This window comes from Crocodylus porosus, unplaced genomic scaffold, assembly GCF_001723895.1.
Source record: "Crocodylus porosus isolate Cpor-Errol unplaced genomic scaffold, CroPor_comp1, whole genome shotgun sequence".
Lineage (NCBI taxonomy): Eukaryota > Metazoa > Chordata > Crocodylia > Crocodylidae > Crocodylus > Crocodylus porosus.
In genome coordinates this window covers 70,206,716-70,220,270 of record NW_017728906.1, presented here as the reverse complement: position 1 = coordinate 70,220,270, position 13,555 = coordinate 70,206,716, and the positions used below count along the sequence as shown (strand labels likewise).

At 42.2% G+C, this 13,555-nt stretch overlaps 1 protein-coding gene across 1 annotated transcript in view; it reads left to right on the top strand.

The window, feature by feature from the left end:
* Positions 1-13,555, top strand: part of WWC3 (WWC family member 3) — a 114,266-nt gene that overhangs the window by 9,766 nt on the left and 90,945 nt on the right. Inside the window, exons 2-3 of the mRNA XM_019529344.1 lie at positions 494-697; positions 10,819-10,895. Of these exons, the coding sequence (XP_019384889.1) occupies positions 494-697; positions 10,819-10,895 (281 nt within the window). The remainder of the gene's footprint in view (positions 1-493; positions 698-10,818; positions 10,896-13,555) is intronic.

The following is a 13,555-nucleotide window of genomic DNA, read 5'->3' as shown; positions in this document are numbered from 1 at the left end:
CCCCCCCCCAGTGTTGAATGGGGAAATAAAATCTTGTCTTGGATTCAAGTAAATATCATAGATAGGGTATAGGCCTTTTTATCATCATGTTGACCAATCTTTTTTCTCAAGTACAATGCATATTATAGATTTATTACCAGGAGGGGAATGACACTGCTTGTGGAGAGTATTACCATGTCCATCATTTTAAACTAGATATGTGTAACTGTGTGTGTTTTTCTGAGTTTGTCTTTAAGGTACCATTTTAAAACAAGTTGTCTGTGAGAGTGGTTATTTTGTGATAAAATATTATTTTTCATCTTAGCTCTGTAAGGAAAAGAATCAAGTATAAACCTGTGCTTACAGTGGACATTTAGTGAATTAGATGCTTTCATACTAAACTTTTCTCTTGTTTAGTATCTGTCAGCACAGGTATGCAAGTTGGATACCACAAAAGTAGTTTGATTTGTGGAATAAAAGGACTCATGCATTTTTTCACATTTTTTTTCCTCAGAGCTTACACAAATAGAGGACCCAAGAGAGCAGTGGAGAAGAGAGCAGGAACGCATGCTAAAGGAATATTTAATTGTTGCCCAAGAGGCACTTAATGCCAAGAAAGAAATTTACCAAATTAAACAGCAGCGTTTTGAGCTGGCTCAAGAAGAGTATCAGCATCTGCATAAAATGTGTGAGGATGACAGCCGTTCCTATGCCAGCTGTGAGTTTGTTCTTCTGTTAATACACTTTTCTCGCTATTTAGCTTTCACAAATTTATTTAAGAACTTGTACCCATTACTTTATTTTTTGGTGATGTAAACAAATTTAAATTACTCATGAAGAAGCTCATATTAAATTCTTAGAGGAGTTGTACTTTAACAGGTGGGGGGAAGGCCCCTCAAAAGGCATTTTTCTTTGATATAACTAGAAATTTCATTTGAACTTGCTTTTTTGCAGGGTGGTTTCTTAGGACAGAAGACTGCTCTTTTTATCTGTGTGCAGAGTATTGCAGGTATTAGTGTAGTAATTAAGTAGACAGTCTTACTTTCTGCTTCTGAATAAGAAAGCCATAGATTGCTTTAGTGAAAAATACCTCCTTGATTCAAATATTTTAAGGTACATTTGGACATGATAACATGGATTTGCTTCAGTTTGCTCATACTTGAAAAGACACTAATATCAACTTATTATATTAATCAACAGTACGGTATATCAGCAGGTGGCAAATCTAACAGCCTTTAAACTAAGTCTTGGAAGACTGAAAAGCTTCTTTTACCTTAAAATTAGTTCCTTCCCTTTATTTCCCCACTAATCCATTTATCCTTGCTAGTTTTTTTTTTCTCTATCCACATGCTATTTTACTTCCTTTACTTGCAGGTGTCCAGTAAACTTCCACTTTCAGACTGCTTTTATGTGCTGCTGCCTTGTACATTTTCAGATATGTTGCAGGACTGATCTGCCTTGGCTTTTAAAATCTGTCATGCTATGACCTACATAGTTCAGTTTTGGCTAAACTATACCCAAGATTTCCCATACCTTTTGATACTTAAATAAAAAGTTCCGGGGTTCCAGACAAGAAGCAGTTAAAGGAGAACAAGAGAAGTGGAGGATTGGGTTCTGGCTCATGGTATATCAGTTGGACAAGGAACCTGCTGGATGTTGCAGGGGAGAAAAAGAAACAGTGTGAGGTAACATTAAAGGTGCAGACAGAAGTGCTGCTCCTCGCTGTAACTCAGAATGATTACTGCAAAGAGTTCTGAGTTACAATATTACCCCAGACCAAACAGAAGTTCAGTGTTGGTTTTAGTGGGGAGAGGAATCTAGCTGCCTGCTGGGAGTCTGCAGTCAGGTTCCCATAGCAGTGGCCATGGCTCTTAGCAAGTACTGGGCACTGGCGGTTTTCAGAATGGGAGGGGAGAGAGGCAGCAGAGGGAACTTGTTCTTGGGGTTCCCCAGATAGTGCTTAAGGATGGCATGGATGAATTGGACATATGGGTGTGGGGCTCCAATACACCTGCCCCACCCTCTTCGAGGGGGTGGAGGCTGAAAAAGCCCAGACTGAACTCCCTCTGTTGTCTTTCTCCCCCTCCCATTCTGAAAACAGCAACAGGCTGGAAGCTTTGCAGACCCAAGTTACAGAAGTTGCTGCATTTTGAAATGTCTTTATTTGATATCTCATGCAGCAAGGGGTCAGATTTTCATCCGATTGGCCATTTTTGAAGCTGTTTGCCGCCGTGCACTTGTGTTTAGTCACATCGATAAAGTGCTTTCTATGGCCAGATTGGGCAAAAATTGTCACTTCTGTCTGCATCCTTGGTGGCTGGCTGGCTTAATGCCTCTTAGCATCAACAAGGATTAACAGAGGCATGGAGAGATAATTTAGTTCTTCATGCCCTGGATCATTCTTTTTGCCCTTTTTTATATTTTTTTTTTGGTTTTATCCTTTGGTAGCGGGGGCACACCATAATTACATGCATTATTCAAGGTGTTGGTGTTCCATAGATTTATACAATAACATTATGACAGATTAGGAATTCCTTTGGGTACATGTTGTGGACATAGATTTATACAATACATTATGACAGATTAGGAATTCCTTGGGGTACATGTGGTGGACTCCTGACAATCTCCTGAGTAATTCCAGTCTCATTCAGATAATTAATATGGATTCTGTAGAAACCTGCTACTACTAACCTGTATAAGAGAAAGACTAGACAACTCAAGAGATTTCTTATGATTACAATACCTGAAGGAACTCAGTTTTGCTTATTAGCTGATTGTTAAGTTCAGTAAAGAAATTTTAAAATAACTATGGAAACTAACAGCAGAAAGAACATATTACAGCTCCCTGTACAACAGCTACAAAAAAGGCTTTATTTAAAAAAAAAACACAAAAAAACAAAGGCCATACGGTGTAAAAAGTATTCATAAACTATACGCTAAAAAGAAACTAAAATAGTTAACAAAGAAAATGGCAAATAATTATTTTATTTTGAAATACAAGGAATATATGCACTGAGGAAACATTCAAACAAATGTATTTATTTGTATTTAAAATAGATGCTGCTGGCACATTTATTAAAGAAAAAGATTTTTTTTTTCTTTCCAGCCTTTTTTCCTCTACTCAATATTATGTTTACATTTATGTTGGTACATTCATTATATCATATGTTTCTGTGTTGAAAAACTCTGATGTCCTAAAAAATTGTGATTCAATTCAAGACAGAGGAGATAGAAATAATAGAAATAACCACCACCCCTATATCTGAGGTTGCATATGCATCTGGATAATAGAGGAGACAAAGCTCCCGCAGACGCTGATCATTTCTGCAATGCATACTCCCTCTATTTTCTCTGGATACATGGGTTTAGGACTATGCCAGTTTCGTTAGAGATGGTACTTGTAGTGGGTAATTGTATAGATCTTAGTAAATTTAGAGTGACTCTGAAGTCCTTCAGATAACTGTTCACTTGCTAAAAAACCCTATCCCCTCAAATGGAAGTGTTGCAGAGCACTTAAGTGCCCTGCTCCTTTTAAAGAGGGGCAGCTGCTAGGGAAAGAGCCCTAGCAGTGAGTGAGGAGCCCCAGTTGCTGGTTGCCAGGGCAACCAGAGTTAGCTAGTGACCCACACATGCCAGTGGTCAGCTGACCAGAAGGGGCAGGGCCTGGCTCACATTAAACCCCAGGGCTGAGGCTAGGCAGGCAGGTTCCCTGCTGGCAGCCAAGGGGGAGAGAGCTCTGCCTGAGCAAGCAAAGGGGAGACTGACTGCACGAGCAGCTCCTAATACTGTGGTGGGATGCAGTATTCCCTGGTAAGATTTGAATGACATTACAAGCGGGTGGCTTGAGTTTGTTACAGCCCAGGGGCTTTTGTTTGTTTTATTGTTAGGGGATGGAGGAGGCCTCATAGTGGGTCCAAAGCAGCATGGGGACCCCAGAGCTAGAGAGGGTGTGGCATTGGGGTTGCACCGAACCTGAGCGCCAGAGAGGGTGCAGTGCAAGACAGGGCCACGGAGAGCCCAGGGAGGACGAGGGGGCCAAATTATAACAAGGCCCAGACCGAACAATATCAGTTCCATCTGTGAGGCTTGGGGCGTAGTAATGGGGTGGTTGGAGCCATGCATAGCCCATAAGGCTAGGGTGCTCCGAAACACCCGTTGTGTCATTTAGCTTGGAGCGGGACCCACCAGGGGTCCAGGAATCCACAGCGTCGGAGTGTACAGCAAACCGTGTCCAAGAGTGCGTAAGACAGCCTCCCTATTATATATTTTACCATCAAAGACATGGTGGGCGACAGTTGAGGGTGCCTTTTGGGCCAACTTGACATGGGAAGGGGGCCTTTGGGAGAACATGGCTCTCCTGCAGGACCCTATGCCATGACGGGAAGTCCTGTAAATTATCCTGGATCCAGTATTCTTAATGTCAGGAGTAGAAGACCTAGCCCATGATCATAGGTGATCAGTGTCCCCTAATTCCTCCCTTACGTTTTGTGGTACTTTTATCTGAATAAGATTGAAATTACCCAGGAGATATCAGAAGTCCACCACATGTACTTTTAGAATCTATGCCAAAAACCCCTCTATTGGTCTAAGACTTCAGTGGCAAGATCCAGTATTGCAAACCACCAGCATTATAAAAAAAAAAAAATCTGTTTGTTGTTCAGAAGATAGGAACTTAATGTTTTTGGTTCTGTAAGTCTTTTTTTTTTATTTTGTACAATACTAGACATAGAAATTGCAGCAATTAGATTACCATATTTCTTCTCACTTAAATTTTGGCATAACCATAGTCACTGCAATTGCAAACACTAGTGTACACAAAAACTAAACTTATCTTTTGCGGTGTGATATTGGTTGCTAACATCACTTCAAAATTGGGATGAGAGAAAATACCAATTTAAATTAGTTTGAAACAGGAACATCAGGCTATTAATTTTTTTCCCCCACAGTTTTCATAAGTCTTATGGAGCTATTGAAAATTAATTTTGTGGAGCTATAGCAAGTCATTTTATACAGAAATTTTTGTTACATATATGCGGAGAAAAGGTTCTGTTTTTATTTTGTCAGTATAGATAAGCTACAATAGCCCCAACCATTTCTTTAAAAAAATACAAACTTAATAATAGCAACCGAGTAGGATACAAATAACAATTCAGACTTCGCTCTGAGATTATTGGAGCAATAGTGCAAATAATTTCTGGATTTACTATTTTTTTTCCTCCTAATATAGTTTAAAACTCAATAACCTAGAAAAATATTTGAAAACTATTTTAATAAATCTTTAATTTATTCACTTAGCCTTATAAAAATGTGTAAAGCTTTATAAAAATATGTACCAGTATTGATGTGTTCAGGGTTAGTAAATATTTCTAAAACTTCAGTTTTGGACTGGATCAAGCAATTCTGAAAAATGCAGAGGCCTGGTTGATCAAATAGTGATCGCCAGGGATCCTGGTTTTCTTTGTTTAAAAAGAGCAAATCTTCTGACTAAAAACCCCAGAATCCATGATTAACATGAAATCATGAATCAATTGAACACAATGTTTTATTGTTATATTGACAATTTTTAAGCAATTTGGAAGCCTACCAGTGCCTCAGACGAACACTATAATAAAATAAATTCTAAATACCTATAGATTTTGGTATTTGATTTTGAGTTTTTTTAATCATAGAAAATCAGAGCTCACCTTTTCATCAGGACATGGGTCCAGGCCCCTCATTCCAAAGCCACAGCCTCCCAGCCCTGCTGGTATCCCTCACTCCACAACACCCGCTGCCCCCCCCCGTCCTGCCTATGTGGGCCCCCAGCTGCTAGGGCTGTGGGGCCAGGGACCTAGGTCCAGAGCCTCCTGCCCCCTGGAGCAGCACGCAAACCCTGGCTGCTGCCCATGGAAGGTGGTGGCTGCCATGGGAGAGCAGAACACAGATCCCAGCTCTCCCTTTCCCATGGGCAGCACCACAAGAATGGAGCCTGTGGGCTGGGTGGGTGGAGGTCTCTTCTGTGGGCTTGTGCTCCCTGCCCTGCTGCCTTCCCCCTGGGGAGTCCCCCTGGGGAGTCCGCAACCCAGTGGGCAAGAACTGGTGCAGCAGGCCAAAGCGGGGCTCCCTTCCCTCCCCAACATGGCTGCCTGTATGTACACACATGCGCATGGCACTCCCTGCTTGACTGCCCTCCTCCCACTTCCCCATGCCCTTTGCAGGCTGGAACTCTGCAAGCCTGAAAAGAGCTCTTTGCAAAAATGGAAAATCTACATTTCTTCATTAAAATGATCAATCACGCTTCTCCATTAAAATAAGAAATCTCTGTATTTCTCAATTAAGAAGGAAAATCCGTGTTGTCCCCTGCCCCACCTCGTTTTTCTGTGGTAAGCAGAACACCTGAAACCCTGGTTTTCGTGTAATTCTCCTTGTTTCTATCTGTCAAGTTGCATTAAAAGACAGCTAAAAGTCCTAAAATGCTCGTTTTCTGTGAGAGGAGACATGGTCCACATGCTTGTGGGTTGGATGGGAGGTATCCATGGAACAGTCTCACTTTTAAGTTGTGATCAGTGCTATGAAAAAGCTTAAGATGTCTGAAATTAGAGAATTTCAGTTCACATATCGATAGCAGTTGTTGTTAATTTTTTTTGGCAAATTAGTGCATGGTTTTAAGTGATCTCTTTTTTTTCCCCTTTTCATCATGATATATGGATGAATGAAAACAAGGGATGGTTGTGAAGCAGCAGGCTGCAACTTCCACAACAAAGTGGAAGGAGGTCCTCATTCTTCAAGCAATAAAACCAGTAAATCATGGTTGGCCCTTTCTAGTCCAACATCTTGGACTCTTGGGATGCAGACAGATATAGTAGTTGAACTGTTCCAAGAATGTCACTGATTTGGAGCCAGTTCACAATTTCCCCTGGGCAGAAGTGTCCACAAGTACGCTGCTAAGATTCTAAGTTGAATCCTTACCTCTGGAGATTACACTGCTGTCAGAAAGCCCCTAGGGGAGGTAGAGTACTTGTACCATTGTGCCTTCCAGGACGCAGTGCTGCAGTTTCCTGAGGATTTCCCTAGATGGGGAGGAAGACCTAGATTGGTTGGATGCCACCCTCAATTGAAAATTTCTGCTTCCTCATCTCAAACCATTGAGTTAAAAAGACTGAATTGAATAAAGAACACTTTGCGGTTCACTGGGGATGCACAGGTGTGGCTTGGGGTGAATAGCTTAGACCCCAGCACAGATATTGGGCCCCACTTGGTGGGTCCCAGGCTCATTTGGGTCAGGAGGGTGGAAGGGCTACCAGGTGCTTGTGGGGGGACAGGGGTGGTGCTCTGATGCCCTGCTCCTGGTTCCCAGGGGGCTACAGACTCTGAGGGCCTCCATGAACTCTGTGGCTTTTCCTTACCTGTCCTGAAAGCTAGTTTGTCAATTTCATATTTCTTCTGTGGCCTCTGCAGCTGCGAGTCCCAGGCTCATTTGAGGTGGGGAGATGGGTATGTGGAGTATATGGACAGGTTGCTGATTGCTGTCGGGGGCTGTGACTCCCTGCATGTGTTGCCTAGGGGCTTGGGTTCTCCACAGGCTCTCCAAGATCTCCACTGTTTTGCTTTTTGCAAGACTTGCATTGGAATGCATTTTGTCAATGTCACTTCTCTGTACGGGGCCTGTGCTGCGGATCCCAGGCTCTATTGGGTAGGGGGTGGGAATGGAGGGGTTGCCAGGTGGGGGGGGGCAGACTTCCCTCTGCATGTAGGGCTGGGGAGGTGCTACATGCTCTGGAGGGCCCCAACATCCCCCCCCCACCAACTCTGTTTTGTTGTCTACTTACCAAAGCATTTTGTCAGTTTCAGTGCCCTGAATAAATATACCCTATGTTGCAAAGTTGTAAGCTCACTTGGGGTAGGGGATTTCCAGGTTCTTGGAATGCTGTGTGACCCTGATGCTCATGGTGTTGGGGAATGGCAGGGGGGCATAGGTGCTCTGACCTTCCCCCCCGCCCTCACCAAATAACTCTAGGGCTTTTCAACATCTGCCCTAAAAAGCTATTTTGTTTATTTCACCTTCCAACTGCATTCACTTGAGTTGTTGGCTCCCAAACTTGTTTGTGGTGGTGGTGAGAATTGAGGGGTAGCCAAAAGCTGTGGAGGAGGGCAGATGTATTTTGCCCCTGCTTGTAGTATGTGTAGGTCTGGGGGCTGAAGTGCCCAGGGTCTGTAGCAGGGATCTGAGATTGAGAAGGTAGCTTTCCAAGCACGGTTGGAAAAGTTGGAGAGTTTTTGGGGTACCCCAAAGTACCCATCCTCCAGTGAAACATGAGCAGGGGGCCAAATACACACCCAGCATCTTGCAACCCTTTCATTCCCACTATTGTCTGCCCCAAATGACCCTGGGACCCACACCCAGGGTCTCTAAGAAGGAAGTAAAACTGACACAGAGGTTTTCTGCTTCTGTACTAGGTAGGCTGTAGAGTCCTGGCTGCATTCCAGAACAGCCCCTTGCCCCTTGTTTGGGAAGGATGAAGAGAAGTGCAGTTTGGGGTGCCTGAAGGACCGAGCAGACACTAGGCATGAAATGCTGTGTTCTCATGTCTTTTTTTGGTTCATGGAGGACTGGTTCAAAACTGCACTTGATTTTCCCATTGTACTTTTAAAATGTTCCAGGAAGCTTAAATAGGTTTTAAGTGGCCTGCCCGTCTAGACTTGTGGCGTTTAAAGTGGATTTAAGATGTTCTGTTGCATCTGTCCACACTCTTACTCTCCTAGTTGCTTCTTGACTCATCCTGGAGTCACTGCACTGTGACTGTCTGTCCTGGCCCCTTCCTAAGCCAGCTCTGTGTACGTCATACCTCCCCCCCACTATTCATGCTTTGGGAGCTAACTTCCTATTTGCATGGTTAAGCTTTTTCCTGATAATTCCGTTAACTGATGGTTATTAACAGTTAATTTTATCCAACAGTTTCAAAACACTTAAAAGTCAACTTTGCATACACTTAACCTTTTTTTTTTTACAGTTATTTGCATCAATAAATGTAGCCTTCTCTTGGAAGAAGAGTTAACAAGTGTAATTTTAATCAGTACACAGTTCAGGATAGAAAGTAAACAATTTTATCTGGACCAAAGATAATCTACCAGTTGGAATATATTACCGGGTGACTTGAAAACTTGCACGTTTACTATAAAGAACATGTTGGCATATGAAATGGCCTTAGCTAACCCAGTCAAGGCCTCTAAGAAAATAGAGAGGTGTCTTTAAACAGAAACTGTAATGAAAACCTATGATTAAATTCCCTCCCTTCCATTTAGAAGTTGCAACTCTGAGAGGAAGGAAAATTCTGAATTGCAGCGTGGCATGTCACTGAATGTATTGAGATGCTAGCAAGTCGGGTATAATCAGTGATGATTAATACTGAAACCAATTGATTTTTTTTGATTAAAAAAATAATTCTTCAAGATTTCTGAAATGTATGATGCTGTGTTTTTATGTGCTTTATACCCATTTGGTACCAGATTGATTCTTATTTAATGAAGTGGCCCAAACTTTAACCAGTGATACAGTTTTTATATTTATTGTGTTAGTCACTCAACAGTTAAGTCATTTTTGCCTGTTGTTTGTGAAATGTGGGTCAAAAGAGGTGATAAATAAAGTATGTTATCATAGGATCATTAGTGGTGTGTGAAATGGGCCGTATTTGATTTAGAAGGGTTCAGCCCAGATCAGGGACGGTGATTCGAGTAGTTGATTCAGATGACTGTCCCATTTTGATTCAGCTGAATCCAAATCTGAAGATTCAGTGCTGATTTAGAGAATCAGTGATTTGGCCACAGACACAGCTTTAAATGTTTTTTCTACATACCTTGAGGTACCAGGTGTAGCTCGTAAAGGCTGCAATGGTGGGACGAATAGAGTGTCTCACGGGAGCGTGGAGGGCCCCCCCCCGCGTGCTTGGCAGCTAAACCAGAAGTGGACCAGAAGTACTTCCAGTCAACTTCTGGGTCTGCTGCTGAGCACGCTGGCGCTGCCCCCCCAGTGGCTCCCTGGCTCAGCGGCTGTGGGGGCACCCCAGGCGCCCGCCCCCAGATCCAGGAGGCACCAGTAGCCAAGCTGGCAGGGGGTGCATGGGGGCCGCCACATGCTCCCCAGCAGACCCAAAAGTGGACTGGAAGTGCTTCTGGTACACTTCTGGATCTGTTGCTGAGTGCAGTGAGGACCTTCCTGTGTTCCTGTGGGATGCTCCATACGCCCCACCATCTCAGTGTTCATGAGCTGCACCTGGTAACTTGAGGTGTGTAGAAAAAACATTTAAAGCTGTGTCTATGTCCAAATCTCTCCAGATCGATTCAGAGGGTTCCGATTTGATTTGGAGAGATTACATTTGTTACATTGTTATGAAGGTATTTACAGTAAAGAAAAATAAAAAAAAATCATTGAACATACTCTTTCCACTTTTTTGCTGTAAAAAATAAATAATTTGGGTGCAGGCATTTTGTTCCAAACAGTTGCTGCATGCATTTTTTTTTAACTAAGGGATTATAGTTCCTCCCACTCCTGCTAAAAGAGAGCAGTTTGGAATCTGTTTGCAAATAAATTTGTTTCCTCCTAGAGTAAGAGAGATTTGTCTTGGGAACCTGAAATGATTTGAAGACCTCCTTTTTTTTTTTTACTTATTTATTGTCTGGATATAATAAACATTTAAGTGTATGCTTGACTTCTGCGCATGTGGTTACATGATATGAACAAGATCATGGAGTTTTAGAAATGTATTGAATTGGTCAGTCTATCTGCAATGGCATACTATGTGCATATACTTAATGCACTGAAGAGTGAATATTTTATTGTACCATTGTTTTCCATCTTTTTAGCATTTTCTGGATTTTCAACTAATACCAAGTATGATCCATATCAGATTAAAGCAGAAATAGCAAGCCGTCGTGACAGAGTGAGTAATCTTTTTTCAATAGCATTACAAAGTTTAAAGGAGCAAGGAGTATGTATATATAGTGATATGAGTGCATCCAAACTTAATTTTTTTTCAGTAATGTAATTTGTGGTAGGTGAGGAGGGCACCTGCCTCAGGTGCCAACATTGGGGTACCAGAATGGTGCCTCTCCCCATCCCACCCCTGTCTTCCCACCCTGCCACTATTCTAGCAATAACTGCAGCCCTGTGCTGCTACTGTTGCAGCAGCAGCTGGGTGCTGGAATACCATGCTGCAGCTGTATCAGCAACAACCAGAATGAACAGCACCAGCTGAGGCCTTCTTAAGTCCCCAGAGCAGGTAAGACTCCTGCTTCCTCCCCCAGCTCCCCAGCCTGCTACGCAGGGCACAGTCCTGGTTAGTTGTGCCTTTGCTTATTTTGTTAATGTTAAGCTAAGTTGTGTGGACATGCTTTCTAAAATTGAATGCTTTTAAAATGTTGCTATTCTAAGCAGTTTAATAATAAAAAAATGTAATGTTTACTATGTCACAGTGACTTGCAAAGCAAACTAGGTCATTTTACAAGCATATAGAATTTTCTGATATGAATGACACCTTGTACAACTTGAATTTTGAAAAAAAATTTTGTCTCAGTTTTGTCACCAGGAGTAAATATTTTGCAGTCCATATAGTATTTCCATTTAACACTTATGCGAAACAATTATCATCTTATTTTACAGTTATTTTCATTAGGCTCCCAGGGGTGTAACTGAGGCTATCATTTGTATTTGGAACATCATTAATAATTCAGTGGGAGCACAAGCCAGGATGAATTTTATCTCGCTTGACCAGAGCTGTTTTATAAAGGAATAAAAGCAAAAGCACCCCACAGTAATAATATATAATTCTAAGTACATAGAATGTCTTTCTGTCATAAGGTGCCATTTTTATGTGATTTTTGAGAGCAGAAGCACACTTCAGGATGCTGTCTTTTCTAAGTAGATGGAAGTGGCAGAGATGCATTATGGGTGGCTTTCTAAAAGCCATAACACTCTTAATAGAAAACAGGATAAATCTTCATGTGTAACTGTGCAGTAGATTTCAGCAATTACAAAATGTAGTGTATAACTTAAAGTTCCCCAAAATCTTTCTGAATTGAGTGTTTCTTTTATTAATACATAAAGGGGAGCTTAGCATGATAGACACTCAGCACATGAAATAAATAAAATGCATATCTCTGATGGGTGGTGTTCCTGTTTTTGTTTTTATCACATACTGATCAACTTTCCACTTAAGTGTTTCTGTAAATAAATCCTAGTTGCCACCCATCAAAGGCATTTAATCTATCTGTATGTGTTTACAAAACAGTATGTAGTTGACTTAATGTGCAAAAAAAGAGAAAAGAATCCAACAAGAAAATTGCGTTCGATTTGTCTCAGATAAATTGACCCAGTTTGTTTAAAGAGGGTTTTCCATTTATGTATAGATTATGCTTCATTGTCTCCTCTGATTCATTAGCAAAGTGACAGTGGCCCTGAACAGGTGTTCATTTCTAGTGGTGGAAATTTCTGGGAAGTTTCCTGGAAGGGATGGAGCAAGTCTCTTGCAAGAAAAAACACTCCTAGTCTGGTCCAGAAGGGGAATGGAGCAGTGAGTCAAAGCCCTCTTCCCATTTCCCAGACTAAGGTTGGAAGACAAACAAGGAACAGCTGCTCCTCCACTCTGTTCCTGGTGATGGGAGAACAATCTCTCCACTCTCTTCCCAGACCAGAGTCCCTGGTTTAGGGCATGGGTTGGGGGCTTTGACTCACTGTTCCACTTGTCTCCTGGACCAGACTGGGAGAGGAACATACAAGTGTTCTTTCTTGTGAGAGATTTTCAACATTTCCTCCCTTCCAGGTTGTCACCTGGAAGATCTTTCCTCCTAGAAGGGATGTTTGCCCTGGGAGAAATTGGATGAATGCTTGTATTGTTGTAGCAGTGACTCTCAGGGTAGAAAGAATGCCTGTATGTCACTAATGTATTCCATGTGTGTTAGGTGAACTTTTGAGTTGCACACACCAATGCATGTTGAATTAATATAAAGAATGCAACATACTGGACACTAAGAACATTTATGGATAAGATATTAGCTATATGGTTTCTCATAAAAATAAGACAAGCCAGATGTTAACTATGTATTATCTGATGAGGTTTGATGATACAGTGATTTTTCACTGTGTTTGATGAAGGATGAGGGAGACGTTTCATAGTTTCATAGTTAGTAGGGTCGGGAGGGACCTGAGCAGATCATCAAGTCTGACCCCCTGCCATGGTAGGAAAGAGTACTGGGGTCAAATGACCCCAGCAAGGTGATTGTCTAGCCTTATCTTAAAGACCACCAGGGTATGAGCCAGCACCGCTTCACTTGGAAGTTGATTCCAGATCCTAGCCGCCCTGACTGTGAAGTAGCGCCTCCTGATGTCTATTCTGAATCTACGCTCTGCCAGCTTGTGGCCATTATTTCTAGTCACTCCTGGTATTGCTTGGGGGAACAGGGACTCCCCCAATGTCTTGTGATCCCCCCCGACTAGTTTGTAACAGGTCACTAGATCCCCCGTCAACCTTCTCTTGTGGAGGCTGAATAGATTCGGGTCCCGTAGCCTCTCCTCATAGGGCCTGCCCTGCTGGCCCTGATCATG